This window comes from Neophocaena asiaeorientalis, unplaced genomic scaffold (genome assembly GCF_003031525.2).
Source record: "Neophocaena asiaeorientalis asiaeorientalis breed wild unplaced genomic scaffold, Neophocaena_asiaeorientalis_V1.1 scaffold197, whole genome shotgun sequence".
Classification (NCBI taxonomy): Eukaryota; Metazoa; Chordata; class Mammalia; order Artiodactyla; family Phocoenidae; genus Neophocaena; species Neophocaena asiaeorientalis.
In genome coordinates, this window is record NW_020174703.1 from 5,620,846 (window position 1) to 5,638,711 (window position 17,866).

Consider the following 17,866-nt stretch of genomic DNA (forward strand, 5'->3'; position numbering starts at 1 on the left):
TGCTTTCTGGCCATCTGTATGTCTTCTTTGGAAAAATGTCTGTTCAGGTCTTCTCATGTTTTAATTGAGTTGTTTGGTTTTTGTTTGTATGTTTTTTGTTTGTTTTTCCGGTACGTGGGCCTCTCACTGTTGTGGCCTCTCCCATTGTGGAGCGCAGGCTCAGCGGCCATGGCTCACGGGCCTAGCCGCTCTGCGGCACGTGGGATCTTCCCAGACCGGGGCACGAACCCATGTCCCCTGCATCAACAGGCGGACTCTCAACCACTGCGCCACCAGGGAAGCCCCTGTATGTTTTTTGATATTGAGTTATATGAGGTCTTTATATACTTTGCAGATTAATCCCTTGTTGGTTGCATTGTTTGCAAATATTTTCTCCCATTCTGTGAGTTGTCTTTTCGTTTTGTTTATGGTTTCCTTTGCTGTGCAAAAGGTTTTAAGTTTAATTAGGTCCCATTTGTTTATTTTTGTTTTTATTTTCATTACTCTAGGAGGTAGATTTGAAAAAATATTGCTGTGACTTATGTCAAAGAGTGTTCTGCCTACATTTTCCTCTAAGAGTTTTATAGTATCTGGTCTTACATTTAGGCCTTTAACCCATTTTGAGTTTATTTTTGTTTATAGTGTTGGAGAATGTTCTAATTTCATTCTTTTACATGTGGCTTTCCAGTTTTCCCAGCACCACTTATTGTTTCTGTGCCAGTAATATACTGTTTTGATTACTGTACCTTTGTAGGATAGCCTGAGGTCAGAAAGCCTGAGTCCTCCAGCTCCATTTTTCTTTCTCAAGATTGCTTTGGCTATTCAGGGTATGACCCATTTTGAATTGGTAATTGTTTGTATATGGTGTGAGGTAAGAGTCAAGATATTTTTTTTTTTTTCCTGCTTATAGCTATCCAGTCGTTCCACTGAATTGCCTTGGCATCTTTATTAAAATGAATTGGCCATATGTATCTTGATCTATTTCTGGACTCGTCTCTTCTTTTTCATTAATCTATTTATCTTTACACCAGTAACTTACTATGTTGATTACTGTAACTTTATTTTTTCTTTTTCTTTTTTTAAATGGTTTGCTTCTTCTTTAAAAATTTGTTTATTTTGGGCTGCGCTGGGTCTTCGCTACTGCCTTTCTCTAGTTGTGGTGCATGGGCTTCTCACTGTGGCGGCCCCTCCCGCTGCAGAGCACTGGCTCCAGGCACATGGGCCCCAGTAGTTGTGGCTCGCAGGCCCAGTTGCTCCACGGTATGTGGGATTTTCCCGGACCAGGGCCCAAACCCGTGTACCCTGCACTGGCAGGGGGACTCCCAACCACTGTGCCACCAGGAAAGCCCTGTAAATTTATAGTAAGTCTTTATAAGTCAGATAGTATTAGTCCTCCAACTTATTTTTCAAAATGGTTTAAACTAAGTCCTTTGTATTTCCATACAAACTTCAGAATCAGGTTGTAAATTTCCCCAGAAAAAAAGCCTGTCAGGGTTTTCACTGGGAATGCACTGAATCTATAGAACAGTTTGGTGGAAAGTTGAAGTCTTACCCATACTGAATCACTGACTCAGGAACATGAGATATCTCAATTATTTAGGCCTTCCTTAATTTCTCTCAGCAGCGTTTGTTAGTTCCAGTATAAAGGTAATGCAAATCTTTTGTCCATTTTATCCCTGAAGACTAGTGTTTTGATGCTGCAGTATTGTTTTGGAAACATTTCTAGTTTTTCATTGCTAGTGTATAAAATATAATTTATTTCTGTATATGGTCTTTTATCCTGAAACCTTGCTAAATTCACTCTAGCAGCTTTTTATATGTGTGTATTCCATATTTTTCACATAGATGATCATATCTGCAAATACAGTTTACAAAATAAGCTTCTTCCTTTCCAATCTGGTTCTTTTATTAACTTATTTATTCTGGCCTATGGCATTGGCTAGAACCTCTAGTACAGTTCTGAATAGACTAGTGAGTGAACATATTTGTGTTGGTCCTGATCTTACAAGAAAGCACTTAGTCTTTCAAAGATGCCTTCAATGAGGTTGGGGAAATTCCCTTCTATTCCTAGTGTGCTGAGAGTTTTTATCTGGAAAGGATGTTGGATTTTTTTTCCAGATGTCTTTTCTGCCTTATTGAGACAAACTTATCTTTTTTCTTCTTTAGTCTATGTTTATATATTGTGAATTATATTGATTTTGGAATGATAAACCAAACTTACATTCCTGGGATAAATTTTACTTGACCATAATATATTAAGTTTCTTTTAAAATATATTGCTTGGGCTTCCCTGGTGGCACAGTGGTTAAGAATCCGCCTGCCGATGCAGGGGACATGGGTTCAAGCCCTGATCTGGGAAGATCCCACGTGCCATGGAGCAACTGGGCCTGTGCGCTACAGCTACTGAGCCTGCACTCTGAAGCCCATGCGCCTAGAGCCCATGCTCCGCAACAGGGGAAGCCACCTGAATGAGAAGCCTGTGCACTGCAACGAGGAGTGGCCCCCTGCTCGCTGCAACTAGAGCAGCAACGAAGACCCAACACAGCCAAAAATAAATAAATTAAAAAAAAAACCCCAAAACCCTCTGCTTTCTTTAAAAAAATTAATTGCTGGGTTTGATTTGCTTACATTTTAAGAATTTCCTTTCCTTGTAATACCTGTGTCTAGTTTAGGAATCAGGGTCTGCTGGCCTCAGAATGACTTAGGATGTATTTCCTTCTCTTCAATGGACTGAGAATTATGTGGTAATTTGTATCTTGTCTCTTAATTTTGATTATTCTGGTCATTTATCAATTTTGTTGATCTTTCAATAGAACCAGCTTTTGGTCCCATTGACTTATCTGTTTTTCAGATTTGATTTTGCTTATTTCTGCTCTTATTTCTTCTGTTTACTTTGGGTTTTATTTGCTCTTATTTTTCTAGTTTCTTAAACTGGGTGCTTAGGGTCATTGAAGACCTTTCCTTTCTTATAAAGTTGTTTAATGCTATAAATTTCCCTCTAAGTATTGCTGTAGTTGCATCCCCAGTCTTTGATGTATTTTCATTTTCATGTAGTTTAAAACATTGTCTTATTTTCCTTTTAACATCGTCTTTATCCAAGGGTTTTTATGTTAATTTCAAAATATTTGGGGATTTTCCAAATCTTTCTGTTATTTATTATTTGATTCCATTGTGGCCAGATAACACACCTATATAATTTGAATACTTTTAAATTTGTTTAATGAGATGTTTTATGGCCCAGAATATGCTCTTAGTAAATGTTCTATGTGCAGTTGAAAAGAATGTGTATTCTGCTGTTATGGGTGGAGTGTTCTGTAAATGTCAATTAAGTCATATTGGGTTATAGTGTTTTTAAGTGTTCTATATCTGTAGTCATTTTCTAATTTTTCTATCAGTTATTAGAGGGGTGTTGATATCTGAGTATAATTATGGATTTGTCTGTTTCTCATTACAGTTCTCTCATTTTTTGCTTCAGGTATGTTGAAGCTCTCTTATTAGTGCATATTTAGGCCTGCTGTGTCATCTTGATGAATTGGCCCTTTCTTCATTATGAAATAACACTTTATCTTATTTTTGCTCTAAAGGGACTCTGATAGTAATAATGCCAGTCCAGCTTTCTTTTGATTAGTATTATCAGGATACATCTTTTTCCATCAGTTCTTTTAATTTTAACTTACTTGTGTCTTCATATTTAAAGTGGGTTTCTTTTAGGCACCATACAGGTGGATCATATATTTTTTTATCGTTTGATAATCTCTGCCTTTTAATTGGGGTTTTTTTGACCATTTATATGTAATGTGATTATTGATACGGTTGCATTTAAATCTACCATTTTAAAATTTTGTATTTATCTTATTCTTTGTTCCCTTTTTCCTTGTCGTCTTCTTGGATTAACTGAATCTCATTCTTTGATTCACTTTGTTGCCTCTGTTGGATTATAAATGATAATTCTTTGTGGTGTTATTTTAATTGTTCCTTTAGGGTTTGTAGTATGCATCCTTAACATGGCAGTCTACCTTCAAGTAGTGTAACACTTGATAGGTATGGATCTCAGCAGTATACTTAATTTCACTCCTTTTTTATTGTCATATTTTGTACTTCAACATATATATAAACCCCACAACAACACATTGCTGATTTTGTTTTAAACAGCCAGTAATCTTCTAAAGAGATTTTAAAAGTAGGTAGGTGTCTTTTATGTTTACCAACACATTATCATCTCTCTTCATTAGAGTAGATCCATTTTCCTTCTGCTTGAGGAACATCCTTTTACATTTCTGGTACTGTAGATCTGCTGGTGATTAATTCTTTCACCTTTTGTATGTCTGAAAAAAAGTTTTATTTTGCTTTCATTTTAAAAAATGTATTTTTATTGATTGATTGATTATAAAATTCTAGGCTCACCTTTTTTTTTTTCCTTTGAATAATTAAAGTATTTTGCTCTACTGTCTTCTGGCTTACTTTCTCAGAGGTGAAGTGTACTGTCATTTGTACCTGTTGTTCCTCTTGTAATGTCTTTTTTTCTCTTTCTGCTCTTAAGATTTTCTCATCACTGATTTTACAGAATTTGATTATAGGATGTGCTTTAGTGTAGTTTTTCTTCATGTGTCTTATGCTTGGGGTTCTGTGAGATTCTTGCATCCTTGGGTTTAAGTTCTCATCAAATTTAGAACATTATCAGCTACTGTTTCTCAAAAGTTTAGGTTTCTGGGCAAATGTTCTGCTCCACTGGCACTAGTTTTAAGTCTTTTATGCTGCTCCTTAAGCACTGCTGTATAGGTTTTGGTGGTGAATGGGTTTGATAAAGCCAGGTGATGGAAAGGGAAAAGATGTGTTCTGTAATGTCTGCACTCACCAAACATATTGCCAGGGTGGCAGGCTTAATATGGGCTTTTCTCCTTTATGCCTTATGAACACCTTTGTGTCATGAGTTTCTTGTCAAATTATTATCTTCATTCAGGTCTATTTCTTCTTGAGTGAAGACTGGAGGGTAATTAAAAATATAGCTGTTGAAGAGACTTCACTTTAGGAAAAAAAAAACGGTCTTGTTAAAATCAGGAAGTAAAAAATAAAGCCCCAGATGTACAAATTACTATAAACACATACATACAAGGACATTACCTCTTGTTCAGTGATTACTTGGTAGCTGGTTCATGATTCACCAAATGAATAAGAATCTGGAAGAATGGAGCATGGTCAAGGTGCAGTTTGTGATCCTAGCTTTTCTTGAAATATTTTAAACCCTACAGATGTATTTCTTTGTGTGCAACTATTCTAACTACTATTGTGTCTGTAGGATCATTCTGAAAGTTTTTCCCTCAAAGCAAAACAAAAACCATGCCATCCTGTAAAAAACTTTTCTCTTCACCCAGTTTCTTAAAGGAGTCATTTCTACTCACCAGTTAATTCTTGTTTTTCAGTTACTTTACAGACCCTTTTAGACAGATTCTCCCCTCATCATTCTAGTTACACTTCTCTGGCAAAGACTACTAATGATCTATTTACAGACCTGTCCATTTGGCCTCTTGAACTGCAAGACCATCAACGTGACCTTGGTCTTAGGTCTTACTATCTGACCACTTTTTCATTGCCAACTTTGTCCCTTAGATGTTGATGTTTCCCAGTTTTTAGTCCTTTTTGTCCTGATGTAATCTCATCTACCTGCATGGTCTTAAGTATATGCTGATAATCCTCACACAGGTAGTTCCACTATTGGTGTCTCCTAACCAGTTTAAAGAAAACAGCTTCATCTTGCTGGAATCTAACTTGGATGGCTTATTTTCAGCTCAGACTCATAATGTCCCTTAACTTAGTTTTTGTGTGTGTTGTTTTGTGATGTCCCCATCTTCTAGAAAGCTCCTTACCTAAATCCTAATTATTACTCAAGGCCTAGCAGAATTTATTACTGTCATGTATTTCCATACCACAGTATATATAACTTCATGGCACTGAAACTCATCCTAGTTTTGGCACTCCTTGAGCCACCCAATGAATATGTGCTCAGTAAATGCTGAGTTGCAGTGAATTCATTCCTACAGTTCGTACTTGTACATGTGCCAGTTTTCTGGTTAAATAACTTCTGTATATTCTGGAATGGTTCCCTTACCCTAAGGGATTCTAATCTGGGGAGCTCTAGGACATGGTATAGCTTCGTATAATTTAGAGCTGGATGGGAACTTCATTTACTTAAGATCACACAGCCAGTGGAAAGCTGTGTTAGTTAGAACAAAGGCCAACTGATCCTCAGACCAATAAGACTTTTCTCTGCGCTATGCTGTGGTCCAAAATAGACACTGTAATCTTCTAAACTCATGAAAGATTAAGCTCGAGATGAATTAGTAAGAGCTAAGAACATGTAGAGATGGGTAGTCCATTCTCCATAGGTCTCTCTAGTTTCTGCATGTCTTGCAAATAGAGGCACTGATAGCTTTTATTCCAGACTGGTATTTCAAAGATGTTTGTATAAAGTGAACAGCTTTAGAAGACAGAGACGGTCTCTTTACTAACCAGTACAATAAAAATGTTTCCCTCTGATGCAAAAGTTAGGCAGGTTTGCGTGTGGCCAGCTCATTAAGATTTGGGTTTCCTAAACTCAGAGTTCCTCAGCTGTGATACAAACCCACTCCATGTGCAGCCTCCACCTAGATTACTCCCGGTTACCTCCATGGGATGTGGGGTGCAAAGCAAACATGAAGCTCATGTTGCTTACCGTGCTCTAAGTAACTAAATCCATTGTCTCTGACCCAGGATCTCACATCTTCTGCTAGCCTTCATGAAACTGTTGTTTGGAAGAAGAGTAAAGTCTTAGACCCTTCAGTGTTCCTGTAGATATTCTGAGAAATAAAATTGGGTAAAATTTGCTTAATACAGCAGTTCACTGAAATTTAGACTATGGGTCATCTGTGCAGAGAATCCCACCTGCTCTATCTGGTCCCCCCTTGCTTTAAACTTTCTAGCCCCCAAAATGGTGTCCAGGAGTCTGTTTCAGTCATGGTCTTCCTCCCCTCTATTTGCTCTAGAAGCCCTATCTGCCAAACCCTCTCATGGCCTCTAGGACAGCACTTGCAGAGTCATGCTATATTCCAGTGCTAGAAAAAAATGCTGGAGAAATTGAACCACGTGTCTCTGGGCTCTAACGGTAGCTGTCATGTTAGCCCGCAGCCTCCTCCCACCTTGAACTTCCTCCCCTCCTTTGGTTAGCACCATTCCTGTCCCAGTGATCAGCAGGCTCTTTAATCCCTTCTAGCATGTAGGCCATCTAGAAGAGTCTAATATTAGCTCTCAACCCCCAACAGAATTTATGCACCGTCTGCTTGAAATAAACCAGACTGTAGTTTTCATACTGCCTAATTTTAAGAGTTTCAAAACACCTGGAAAGAGCATCTTACTTCTGATGTTTCTTCTAGGTATCAGCAGAGGCATCTCAAAATTTTTACCTCATGAAGAGCAGGCTTTTGGCCTGGTGATTATACCATGCTCATATGTATTTTATATCACAAATGCTCCAGCTCTTGACTAAACCTCCACTCTGGGCCTAAAACACCTTTGGCCAAAACTTAAGTGCATGTGAAGTCATGCTGAACTCTGCGATACTCAAAATAATTCCTTTAAACTGTAAGCTGTGTTGTATACAATAACCGAAGGAGTATTAGTTTCCTGTGGCTGTTGTAACAAACCGCCACGTATTTAGTGGCTAAAACAACAGGAACTCACTCTCATAGTTCTGAAGGCCAGAAGTCCGAAGTCACTTTCACTGGGCCGAAATCAAGGTGTCAGCAGGGCCGAGCTCTGCTCTAGGGCAGAATCCATTTCTTGCCTTTCCAGCTTCTGGTGGCTGCCAGCATTCCTTGGCTTGTGGCCACATCACTCTGATCTCTGCCTGTTGTCGCACTGTCTTCTCTTCTCCTGAAATCTCCCTTTTACAAGGACATTTGTAATTATATTTGGGGTCTACCTAGATAACCCAGGATATTTTCCCCATCTCAAGATTCTTAACTGAATAACACCTGCAAAGTCCATTTTTGCCACATAAATAGGTAACATTCACAGGTTCCAGGGATCAAGATTTGGATATCTTTTGGAGGACCATTATTCATTCTATTGCAGTGTGTTAAGGCTTATAAATAGATCAAGTTAAAATTCTTGTTACTGTTTGCAAATCAGTTTTGCAGAGAACTAAAGGTAGGCTTAATTATTACCCCTCCCATCACCACTCCCATATTATTTCTTTATAAATACAAAGACCATACAACCCAACTTACCCAGGACAGTCTTGAGTAATTATTACTTTATGCTCAGAAATTTCTTGGGTAAATTATATAGTCTCCCTGTTTATAAACAGCCTTAAGAAGATGACAATTAGTTGAGCTCTCCTGGGAAAAAGGACTATTTAAACTACCATTTGAGTCTCCACAGGGCAGGAAGTTCTATCTGAATTGTGTTTTAAAGCCAAAGCTGCTTACTGTTGCTTTGAGATCTATTCCCTATTTGTACCACAAATACTCAACGGTGGTAGATATTTTCAGGTATCCTCTCTTAAAGGCTCCAAGTGGTTGAAAACTGATCAAAACTCACTGGTGAAACCAGTTTGAGTATAAACTTAGTCACAGGCCTCAGGTCTGATTGGTAACCTTCCAGGCTGTTGTGCAAGTATGGGTAAGGTATAGGTAGGAATAAAGTAAGTGGCTCTACTAGCAGTTCTTAAAGCTTTGCTTCACCAGGAGGAAGGATGGGGAAACTCCATCTTTAATACCGAAAACTTATTGTGCTTCAGATACTAACTTGTCCAGTATGTCCCTTTTTTCTAAGTTAGTTTGAGCCCACAAAGAGAATGATTATGAATTTACCCAATACTATGGTAAATGAATAAACTACCTATCTTTCTATTTAAAGAATAGATTGAAAAGCTTGAAGGTAATATTTATTTGGTGAATTTACACGTGAGGTCATTTACAATAGAAAAGACACAGACGCAGCTTTCAGTGCAGTTTCAAATATTTTTCAGAACAGGCAATAGTCCATGAGGATGTGGAATGTTAGTATTGAATGGTACATGCTTCAGTTTCCTTTGTGTGTTTTCTACTGAACCCCAAGGGATAGGAAGCGAGAAGAGAGAAGAAAATATCAGTGTTAATGTAAATACAGCCATGCAAATAAAAACTTCTTTTTAAAGTCAGAGGTTATTCAGAGATATAGAACATTTCTGTATTCGGGGCTTATAGTAGGTGCATAATTTAAAAACTAAAATGCAGAGCTCTCAAACATTCCATTATTCCAAACCATCTTAAATTATGTTAATTGCCCCCCACCAATTATTGCCCCTTCATTATTTTCCAGACTGACTTTGGAAGGGAATCATTTCTAGTAGCTTCTAAAAAGACAGCATTTTGACAAGACCTTTCGGTTTCAATAGGATAAAGCACCCTTTTAAAGAGGGGTAAAACGCTTTCCAGAAAAGTAAAACTGAAGGCTTGCTCTTTTTATTATACTCAGACTTAAGTAAACCTCTCCCCACCCTGAATATCTCAAAACAAGAGACTCTTTAAGAACACCTCTCCACCCCCACCAGAAAAATCCAGCATATAAGCAAAAGGATGATCTATAAAAGTAACAACTGGAAAAAACACAAAGTGATTTCTAAGTAAGAGGGTGAGGTAAAGGTAAAATGAACAAAACAAAACAAAAATCTGCTGTCAGAAACCTTAGTGTAGTGTGGACACGGTCAGTCAGCCAGGCCTTAGAGACCAAGGTTAATTCAAAATTAAAATGCACTCCACGTGTCCTCAGCATCTTTGAAAATACTGGCTCAAAATCCCTTAAGTACATGTAGCCACAGTTAAGAAGCATTAAACTTGTCACTTCAGGAAATACTATGCTCCTGGATCTGAGACTTTCATCTTTTTTTTCCTTTTTTTTTTTTTTTTTTTTTGGGACGCGGACCTCTCACTGTTGGGGCCTCTCCCGTTGCGGAGCACAGGCTCAGCGGCCATGGCTCACGAGCCCAGCCGCTCCACGGCATGTGGGATCTTCCCAGATGGGGGCACGAACCTGCGTCCCCTGCATCGGCAGGCGGACTCTCAACCACTGCGCCACCAGGGAAGCCCGACTTTCATCCTTTTTGAACTGTTAGGCCACATTTTCTTCACTAGAAATTTTAAGCTAATTAACTACTTATCACACTTAGTCTTTACATACACAACCAACCTGCATTTTCTTTAAAAAGTACACTGTTAAATAGTAATACCTATTGTAGAAAATAGCCATGGGCAATTATAAATACATTTTCATTTCATCTTACCTCTTGCCTGGTCTGCTCTCCCATTAATTCTCAGTCTTCTAGCACATATATCAATTAGAATATCTTGCTTCTGCATAATTTATGAAAACCAGCTGCTGTAGACTTTAAGAACGATGTACATTATCCATTATAGTTGAAGGGGGTCAAAGGTTTAAGCGTCACCACTGCATCTAACGTTCTGCAGAATCAGAGGCATTGTGCATGCTGACAGTGGTTAAAAGGGTCTCAATTTTGCTGTCGTAAAAACGAAATCCCCACTTAAGCTGTTTCCTTCAAAAAAAAATCACCTAAAAGGGATTAATCAAATCTAAAAGAATCTTATTTTACAGCACTTACTATGTTAATTTAAAAATCAACATGCTGTAAAACTGCAAAATACTCATATATTATACACACACACGCACGCACACACAAAGACAAGATCATCCAGAACATAGTCACCCTCCCACCCCCCTCAAAAAAAAAAAGTCAGATCAACAAATCAAAATTTTTATTTGCATGGCCAATTATCATTTGTACTCTTTGCAACTTCATTTTAATATCCCTTTAACAGGTTCTAAGCTTTTGTTGCACAGGGCATAAAAGCTGCAACACTGCAAACTTTCTTCAACAGGCACTCCCACAACACCTAAAAATGAAACAGATGTAACAAATGACAACAGCACAGACAGAAATACTAAGCTCCACCATTCAACGTAGTTCACGACAGTGTCTTTAGGGTTCAGTTGAAGAGGGGGTAAACTCCTAAAAAGAGGGTCATTTTCCTTCCCCCATATTTTATAATGTCGGTGGTTTTAATCCATATTTCTTTGCAACTTCTGTCTGGGCATGGGCAGCATCACAGAGTGAGTATAGATGAGCCATCTCCATTTCTGATTTGGCCAGGTTAATAGCTTTGTTGAACATGTCAATGGCTTTCTCCATGTTTCCTCTAAAACAACAACAATTTTAAATGTTTCAGATTCAACAAGCACTTTACAGAATGCAGTGAAGTTTGTAAGTGAAGCTACATGGAGCCTGACCTTTAAGTTGCAACTATGATTCTAATAAAATGCTTCTTTATAACAAAATAATGCCTAGTACATAGAAAACACTCAATGAATGTTAGCTACTATTACAAATACTATATTGCTTATATTATGCTACTTGTGGTGTTTGTTTACAGATAAGAACAGTGAGACTAGAGAAACTAAATGACTTATTTAAAAATCATAATCATATCTGGTTCCTAAATTCTGCTTGTTTCTACTCCACAATGAGGCTCCTTTAGAAAGCAGTGACATAGCCTCAGAGAACATTACAGGTATTCAGGGGCCTTACCTTCACAGATCTGTGTGAGCCCTACCAGCATATCCCTTACCCAACGCTCTACTCCATACACACAGGTCTCCCTGAGTTCACTCATGCTCATAATGCTCAGATTATTTACTGCTTCTCTGCCTGATTCTAGCCAAATCCTCACCTTTCTAAGGCCCAGTTCAAATACAATATCCTCATGAAAAATACTCTCCCCTTCCCACGCTAGAGGAATTGGCCACTCCCTCCCCACTGTTCCCATGATTCTATTGTCATTCTATGCACAGTCAGATGAATATATATTGATATTTGTTTACACCACAGTCTTACCAGATCCTTACGGGACACCTTTCAATTCCTAGAACCTAGTACAATGCTTGGTAGCTAGTATCCATTCTTTGAATAAATGGATGAATATGCTTGGTCAAAAAATATATAATTTATCTCTTACAGTCTAACTGTGATCAGGCTCTATATACTTGCCAAGAACCAAGAGCTATTTTAAAGTAACTAGTACTGGCTATGTATATATGCATACATGCATGTAATCTTACAATAAATACTGTATTAAGTCCCCACTATATATATGCCAGTTAGAATCTAAGAAGTACAATGTACCTCTGGGGAGACTGTACTCAATCTCCTACTACATATATTGATACAGTACATAATAGACTTAATTAAAAAGAGTTCATGTTCATATATTAGGTAGACAGATTTGCTAAATCCTAGGATAATCAGCAATTTCATTCATTCACATTCACTTATCTATTTGTAAAGCAGGATGCAGAATGGATTTCTTAAAGTACAATTAACACACAAACAAAATTCATCAAACCCCATAAATCAGGGGTCCTTAACCCAGGCTCTAGGAACAGCTTATCTGCAAAGTTTTTGTGTGTGCATTATTTTAGGGAAAATCCACAGCTTTGCTCAAAAGATCAAGAACTATTACACCATCATATTCTAGTATGAGAATATTTTATACACATTAACAAACTGGCAATTAAGAAATAATTTAATATTTATATGCAACTGTCAGTATAGATGGATAAAAAGAATCACAAAAATTTTCATCAGCCTATATATATTCTGCCTACTCTGGAGCAGAAAGACAGAGGACCCCAGAAGTGACTGCATGACAGGTTATTAAGACAACTCCTACTAATTCCTGACAAGCGATGGTGGCAAGATCTGTTACTTTTGGCATCAGTGAAATATGGGCTCATGTCCTCTTTCCACGTGCTTACCATGTAACCTTGTTATTTAAACCAGTCTGGGCATCAGTTTCTACACTCTTCAATTAAATGGAGGATCATATAACCTCAACCTTTATAAAAACTGGGGTAAAAATCAATTGAAATAATATTTGGAAAGCTCCTAGAGTTCAGTACCTGGCCTAGAGTAGATACTCAAATGGATGGCAATGCCAGTATCAAGATGGTACATTACACTAAATTCTATGGCATAAAGAGTTATCACCTATTAATGGTGGATCTCAAGTGCAACTCTGGATAAACATTTACAGAAAATAAGAAGTTACATGAAAGAATTGCAAAAGTTCTTATCCAACTCCCTGATTTTAAAGAAAACTCGGGGGCTCAGAGGTGATGGTGCAATTTGCCTAGCCACTTGGCTGTAGCAGGATCTAAGTCTTCGGGCAACGTGGCTGCTAATCCTTATGCTACACTGCACTGCCTAAGTACACTGCAGATGTTTTTTTCCCTCCAAGAGAAATAATACAGGTGAAAGGAGGAAAAAAACACAACAGGTATTGGAGAAAGATCAAGTTTCCCTTTCTAATGTATATGCCTGACTTAAACAACTTTTAAGTGTGACTTTTAAACAGGAAAAATAATTAAACAAGGAAAATCAAAGTTGTATAGTTTCAAGGGAATATTGCCTCAAAAGGCACAACATGTTAAGACTTAAAAATTTAATGATTATTCACAATAACCTGTCTATAATGAGAAGAATGAAAAGATAAATATGGAGATGCCCTAACTTTCCTAAGGACAGACTCTAGAAGTTACCTTTGTACTTCAATAGTTCCCATGGTTTCATATGCAAAATCACATTTATTGTCAATTTCAATAGCCTTGCTGATAAGCTCCAAACCTCTATCCAGATCTTGCTTCCACTGAAGCTGAAGTAAACTGCAAATGCAAAACAGCAGTCAGATGTGACCATGGCCCAGTATCAACTGGCTCTCAATGAATTTAATTTACAAGGAAAAACAAACTCTAAAACAGTACAGAATCAGCATCAAATTGGTTTTTTGCCCTCAATTTATAATGGTTTTGTAGTCTAAATTCCTTATTATGAAAAGAGTGTCCAACGGTCTAGGCTCTATTATTAACTTATTTTGCACAGCTTAATGTTTTACTCTGTATAAATTTAAGTGAAGTTTTAAAATGACAATTCAAATATACTAGGACAGGAAAAACTTATCTTACGTGTTTCCTATTTTGATACAAGTTAACATCTGACAGGATGTTCAGAACTGAAATACTTAAGCTAGGGTGAAAATAGCATATTTACTAATTATTGTATAATAATGAAACATAAGTAAAAGAAAAAGTAACAGTGAAGCATCCACAGCACTAAGAAATTTTTCAGTTAACACTGACACTATCTACCACCGTCCCCTTTCTCAGCGACCAAAAGAAATCCATCTTACTACTATGCAAGAAATTTAGTTTCTTACTGGAACAAACAGACCCACAAAAATACATACCCTTTATGAACGTATGTTGTGGCATTGTCTGGTTCCAAATTAATACATTTATCATACATTTCATCAGCTTTACCAAACTGTTGTTGATCTGTTAATGCCTATATGAAGAGATACTTCAGTTAAATTTAGGTAACTGTCACCCTAAGCAGTTAAAAGTATACTGCTTATTAATTATTAAAATTTACTTCATGTAACCATTCATTACCAAATTATTGTTTTGGGGATTAAACTTATTTAAAATGTTGCATCTTAATTATTGGGGTTTTTACATAGCAATATTATAAATATGAAATCTTAACTGTTCTCTCTATTAAATTTGTTAGTAATATGCAATAGAAGATCTAATAAACTCTAGAATACAGAAAATCCCATTCTTGGTGCAAGTTCTAATATCAGATTCTCACAGGTACGTTCATGTCACTTATTCATAATTTATCATAATATATCCTAAGGGAATTACTTTAAAAACAATACTCATTTGGAAGGATAAGTTCAGATAGGTATGTTAACTGTTATCAGAGTCATTCCTTAAAAATGATTGGTCAGAGAAAGAAAGCAGCTACAATCAACTGTTTGAAGGCAAATCCCATGGCAGAAATGGAAGGCTTGGTTATGTGGATACCAGATCATGCTGATCAAACTGTAACTCTGAGAGTTAGCCGGCATCTAAGCTCAAGCTTCAGGGTTCAAAGAAAAAAGTCATACTATGTAACTATATATAACTCTCTCTCTATGTATAAATAAAATTTGCTATATATAGTAAAGCAAACATCAGAAGAGGGACCAAAAGATAAAATCTTTAGTGCAAACAGACTTGTAATAATGCTAGTGCTGATAAGATGATGCTCAAGTAGGGCTTCCCTGGTGGCACAGGGGTTGAGAATCTCCTGCGAATGCAGGGGACACACGTTCAAGCCCTGGTCCAGGAAGATCCCACATGCCGTGGAGCAACTAAGCCTGTGCACCACGACTACTGAGCCCGCGTGCCACAACTACTGAAGCCCAAGTGCCTAGAGCTGGTGCTCTGCAACAAGAGAAGCCACCGCAATGAGAAGCCCTCGCACCGCAATGAAGAGTAGCCCCCGCTCGCCGCAACTAGAGAAAGCCCGCGAAGCAACAAAGACCCAACGCAGCCAAAATAAAACAAATAAATTTATTTAAAAAAAAAAAAAGATGATGCTCAAAGTAAGCCAAAACCTGTTTTGAAGGTAACATAATGAGGGAGAAATGTACAATCATGAAACCTCTGCAAAAGAGTTGTTCCTAGTATTTGGTTTCTTTTTTTTTTTTTTTTTTTTTAAACATCTTTATTGGGGTATAATTGCTTTACAATGGTGTGTTAGTTTCTGCTTTATAACAAAGTGAATCAGCTATACATATACATATGATCCCATATGTCTTCCCTCTATTTGGTTTCTTTAAAAGCTAGTCAGTGGCCTTTGCTCTTTTAGCTGCTTATAGAAATCTGCACCAAAAAAGCCCTTCTGAATTTCATTTCAGTGATGAAGATGCTCCTGTCACCTTCTGGCTTGTTCCTAATTAAATATAAGCCCTAAACCCAAGTGTACTATTCAATACAAACGTCATACAATTATAATGTGTGTTTGTCCTATTTTAACTTCTATACATTCTATAAAATTTTATATAGTACATGCTTTCACAATTAATTGAGCATGTAGTCAGCAACAAATGTATCATTTTGTTTTCTGTCTAGGAATTATAAGAACAAAGACTGAGCAGATAAGATTTCAAACTGAGGTTAATGAATTCCTGGGTTGCAGAAGTAAACCCACACACCTATGGTCAATTAATCTTCGACAAAGGAGGCAAGAATATAAAATGGGAAAAAGACAGTCTCTTCAGCAAGTTGTGCTGGGAAAGTTGGAGAGCTGCATGTAAATCAATGAAGTTAGAACACACCCTCATACCATGTACAAAAATAAAGTCAAAATGCCTTAAAGACTTAAAACATAAGACATGACACCATAAAACTCCTAGAGGAGAGCATAGGCAAAACATTCTCTGACATAAATTATACCAATGTTTTCTTAGATCAGTCTCCCAAGGCAATAGAAATAAAAACAAAACTAAACAAATGGGACTGAATCAAACTTACAAGCTTTTGCACAGCAAAGGAAACCATAACCAAAAAGAAAAGACAACCTACAGAATGGAAGAAAATATTTGCAAATGATGAGACAGACAAGGACTTAATCTCCAAAATATACAAACAGCTCATACAAATCAACAACAAAAAAACCCAAACAACCCAACTGAAAAATGGGCAGAAGACCTTAATAGACATTTCTCCAAAGAAGACATACAGATGGCCAGCAGGCACATGAAAAGATGCTCAACATCACTAATAGAGAAATGAAAATCAAACCTACAACGAGGTACCACCTCACACCAGTCAGAATGGCCATCATTAAAAAGTCTACAAATAACAAATGCTGCAGAGGGTGTGGAGAAAAGGAAACTCTCCTACACTGCTGGTGGGAATGTAAATTGATACAGCCACTATGGAAAACAGTATGGAGGTTCTCAGAAAACTAAAAATAGAATTACCATATGATCCAGCAATGCCACTCCTGGAAATATACCTGGACAAAATATGATTCAAAAACATACATGTGGGGGTGGAGTCAAGATGGCGTACTAGGAGGATGTGGAATTTGCATCTCCTTACACCTAGGGTACCTACCAGGCACCAGTGGGGAACCATGGTCAACTAAGGGGACAGGAGGAACCCCCAGCGACCGGGAAGGATGTGGGGTGTGGGGGGAGTGAAGGGGGAGAAGTGGAGGTGGGATGGGTCTGGCACCCCTGAGGGGTGGCTGGGGTAGGGGAAGGGATCCCACATCCGAAGGGGAAATTGGGGAACCACTGGGAGGGCAGAGGATCAAAAGGGAGTGTAGCCAGGTTTCCCCTGCCCCCTTGGTCCCCCAGTAACCTGCTGAGATACCAGGCCTGATCCTCTGCCCACATAGGACCCCTCCAGCCACACGGGTCCTGAGGGAATGGGAGGCAGGGAAAGGGGAGCAAAAGTAAAGGCCAGACCTATGAGACTGGCACCCCTGAGGGGTAGCTGGAGGAGGGGAGGAGTTCCTACACCCAGTGGGACCTACCCAAAGTTAGGAGTCCAGCAGCAATGGGGGAAGACCCTGGGGAGACAGTGGGAGAGGGGTGCGAAGGAATGGAAGGGAACACGGCCAGTGCTCTTCCTGTCCACTTGGGCACTGGGGAGCCTGTTGGGCTCCAAGGCCTAATACTCTGCCCTTAAAGCCTCCCTCCTGCTCCGCAGAACCCAAGCCCCGCCCCTACACCCCCACCCAGGGCCCTACCTCTGCACTCGGAGACCCCTCCAATGCGCTGGGCCTAAACCCCACCCACACACCCTCACTCAGGGCCTGACCTCCAAACTCTGGAACTCCACACTCCAGAAGCCCTCCTTTGGACATACTGCCTCTCCCCTTCCTTGATCATTCAGGTCCTAAGCAGAGGCCCCACCCCATGCTTGAAAGTCACCCCGCCTAGGCTCCACCCCACACTCAAAC

At 38.5% G+C, this 17,866-nt stretch overlaps 1 protein-coding gene across 1 annotated transcript in view; it reads right to left on the reverse strand.

The window, feature by feature from the left end:
- Positions 1-10,749: 10,749 nt before the first annotated feature.
- TOMM70 (translocase of outer mitochondrial membrane 70) overlaps positions 10,750-17,866 on the reverse strand; it is a 50,790-nt gene continuing 43,673 nt past the window's right edge. The window contains exons 10-12 of the mRNA XM_024759230.1: positions 14,310-14,407; positions 13,606-13,728; positions 10,750-11,207 (exon numbers count right to left, since the gene is read on the reverse strand). Coding sequence (XP_024614998.1) covers positions 11,054-11,207; positions 13,606-13,728; positions 14,310-14,407 — 375 coding nt within the window. The 3' untranslated portion in view covers positions 10,750-11,053. The remainder of the gene's footprint in view (positions 11,208-13,605; positions 13,729-14,309; positions 14,408-17,866) is intronic.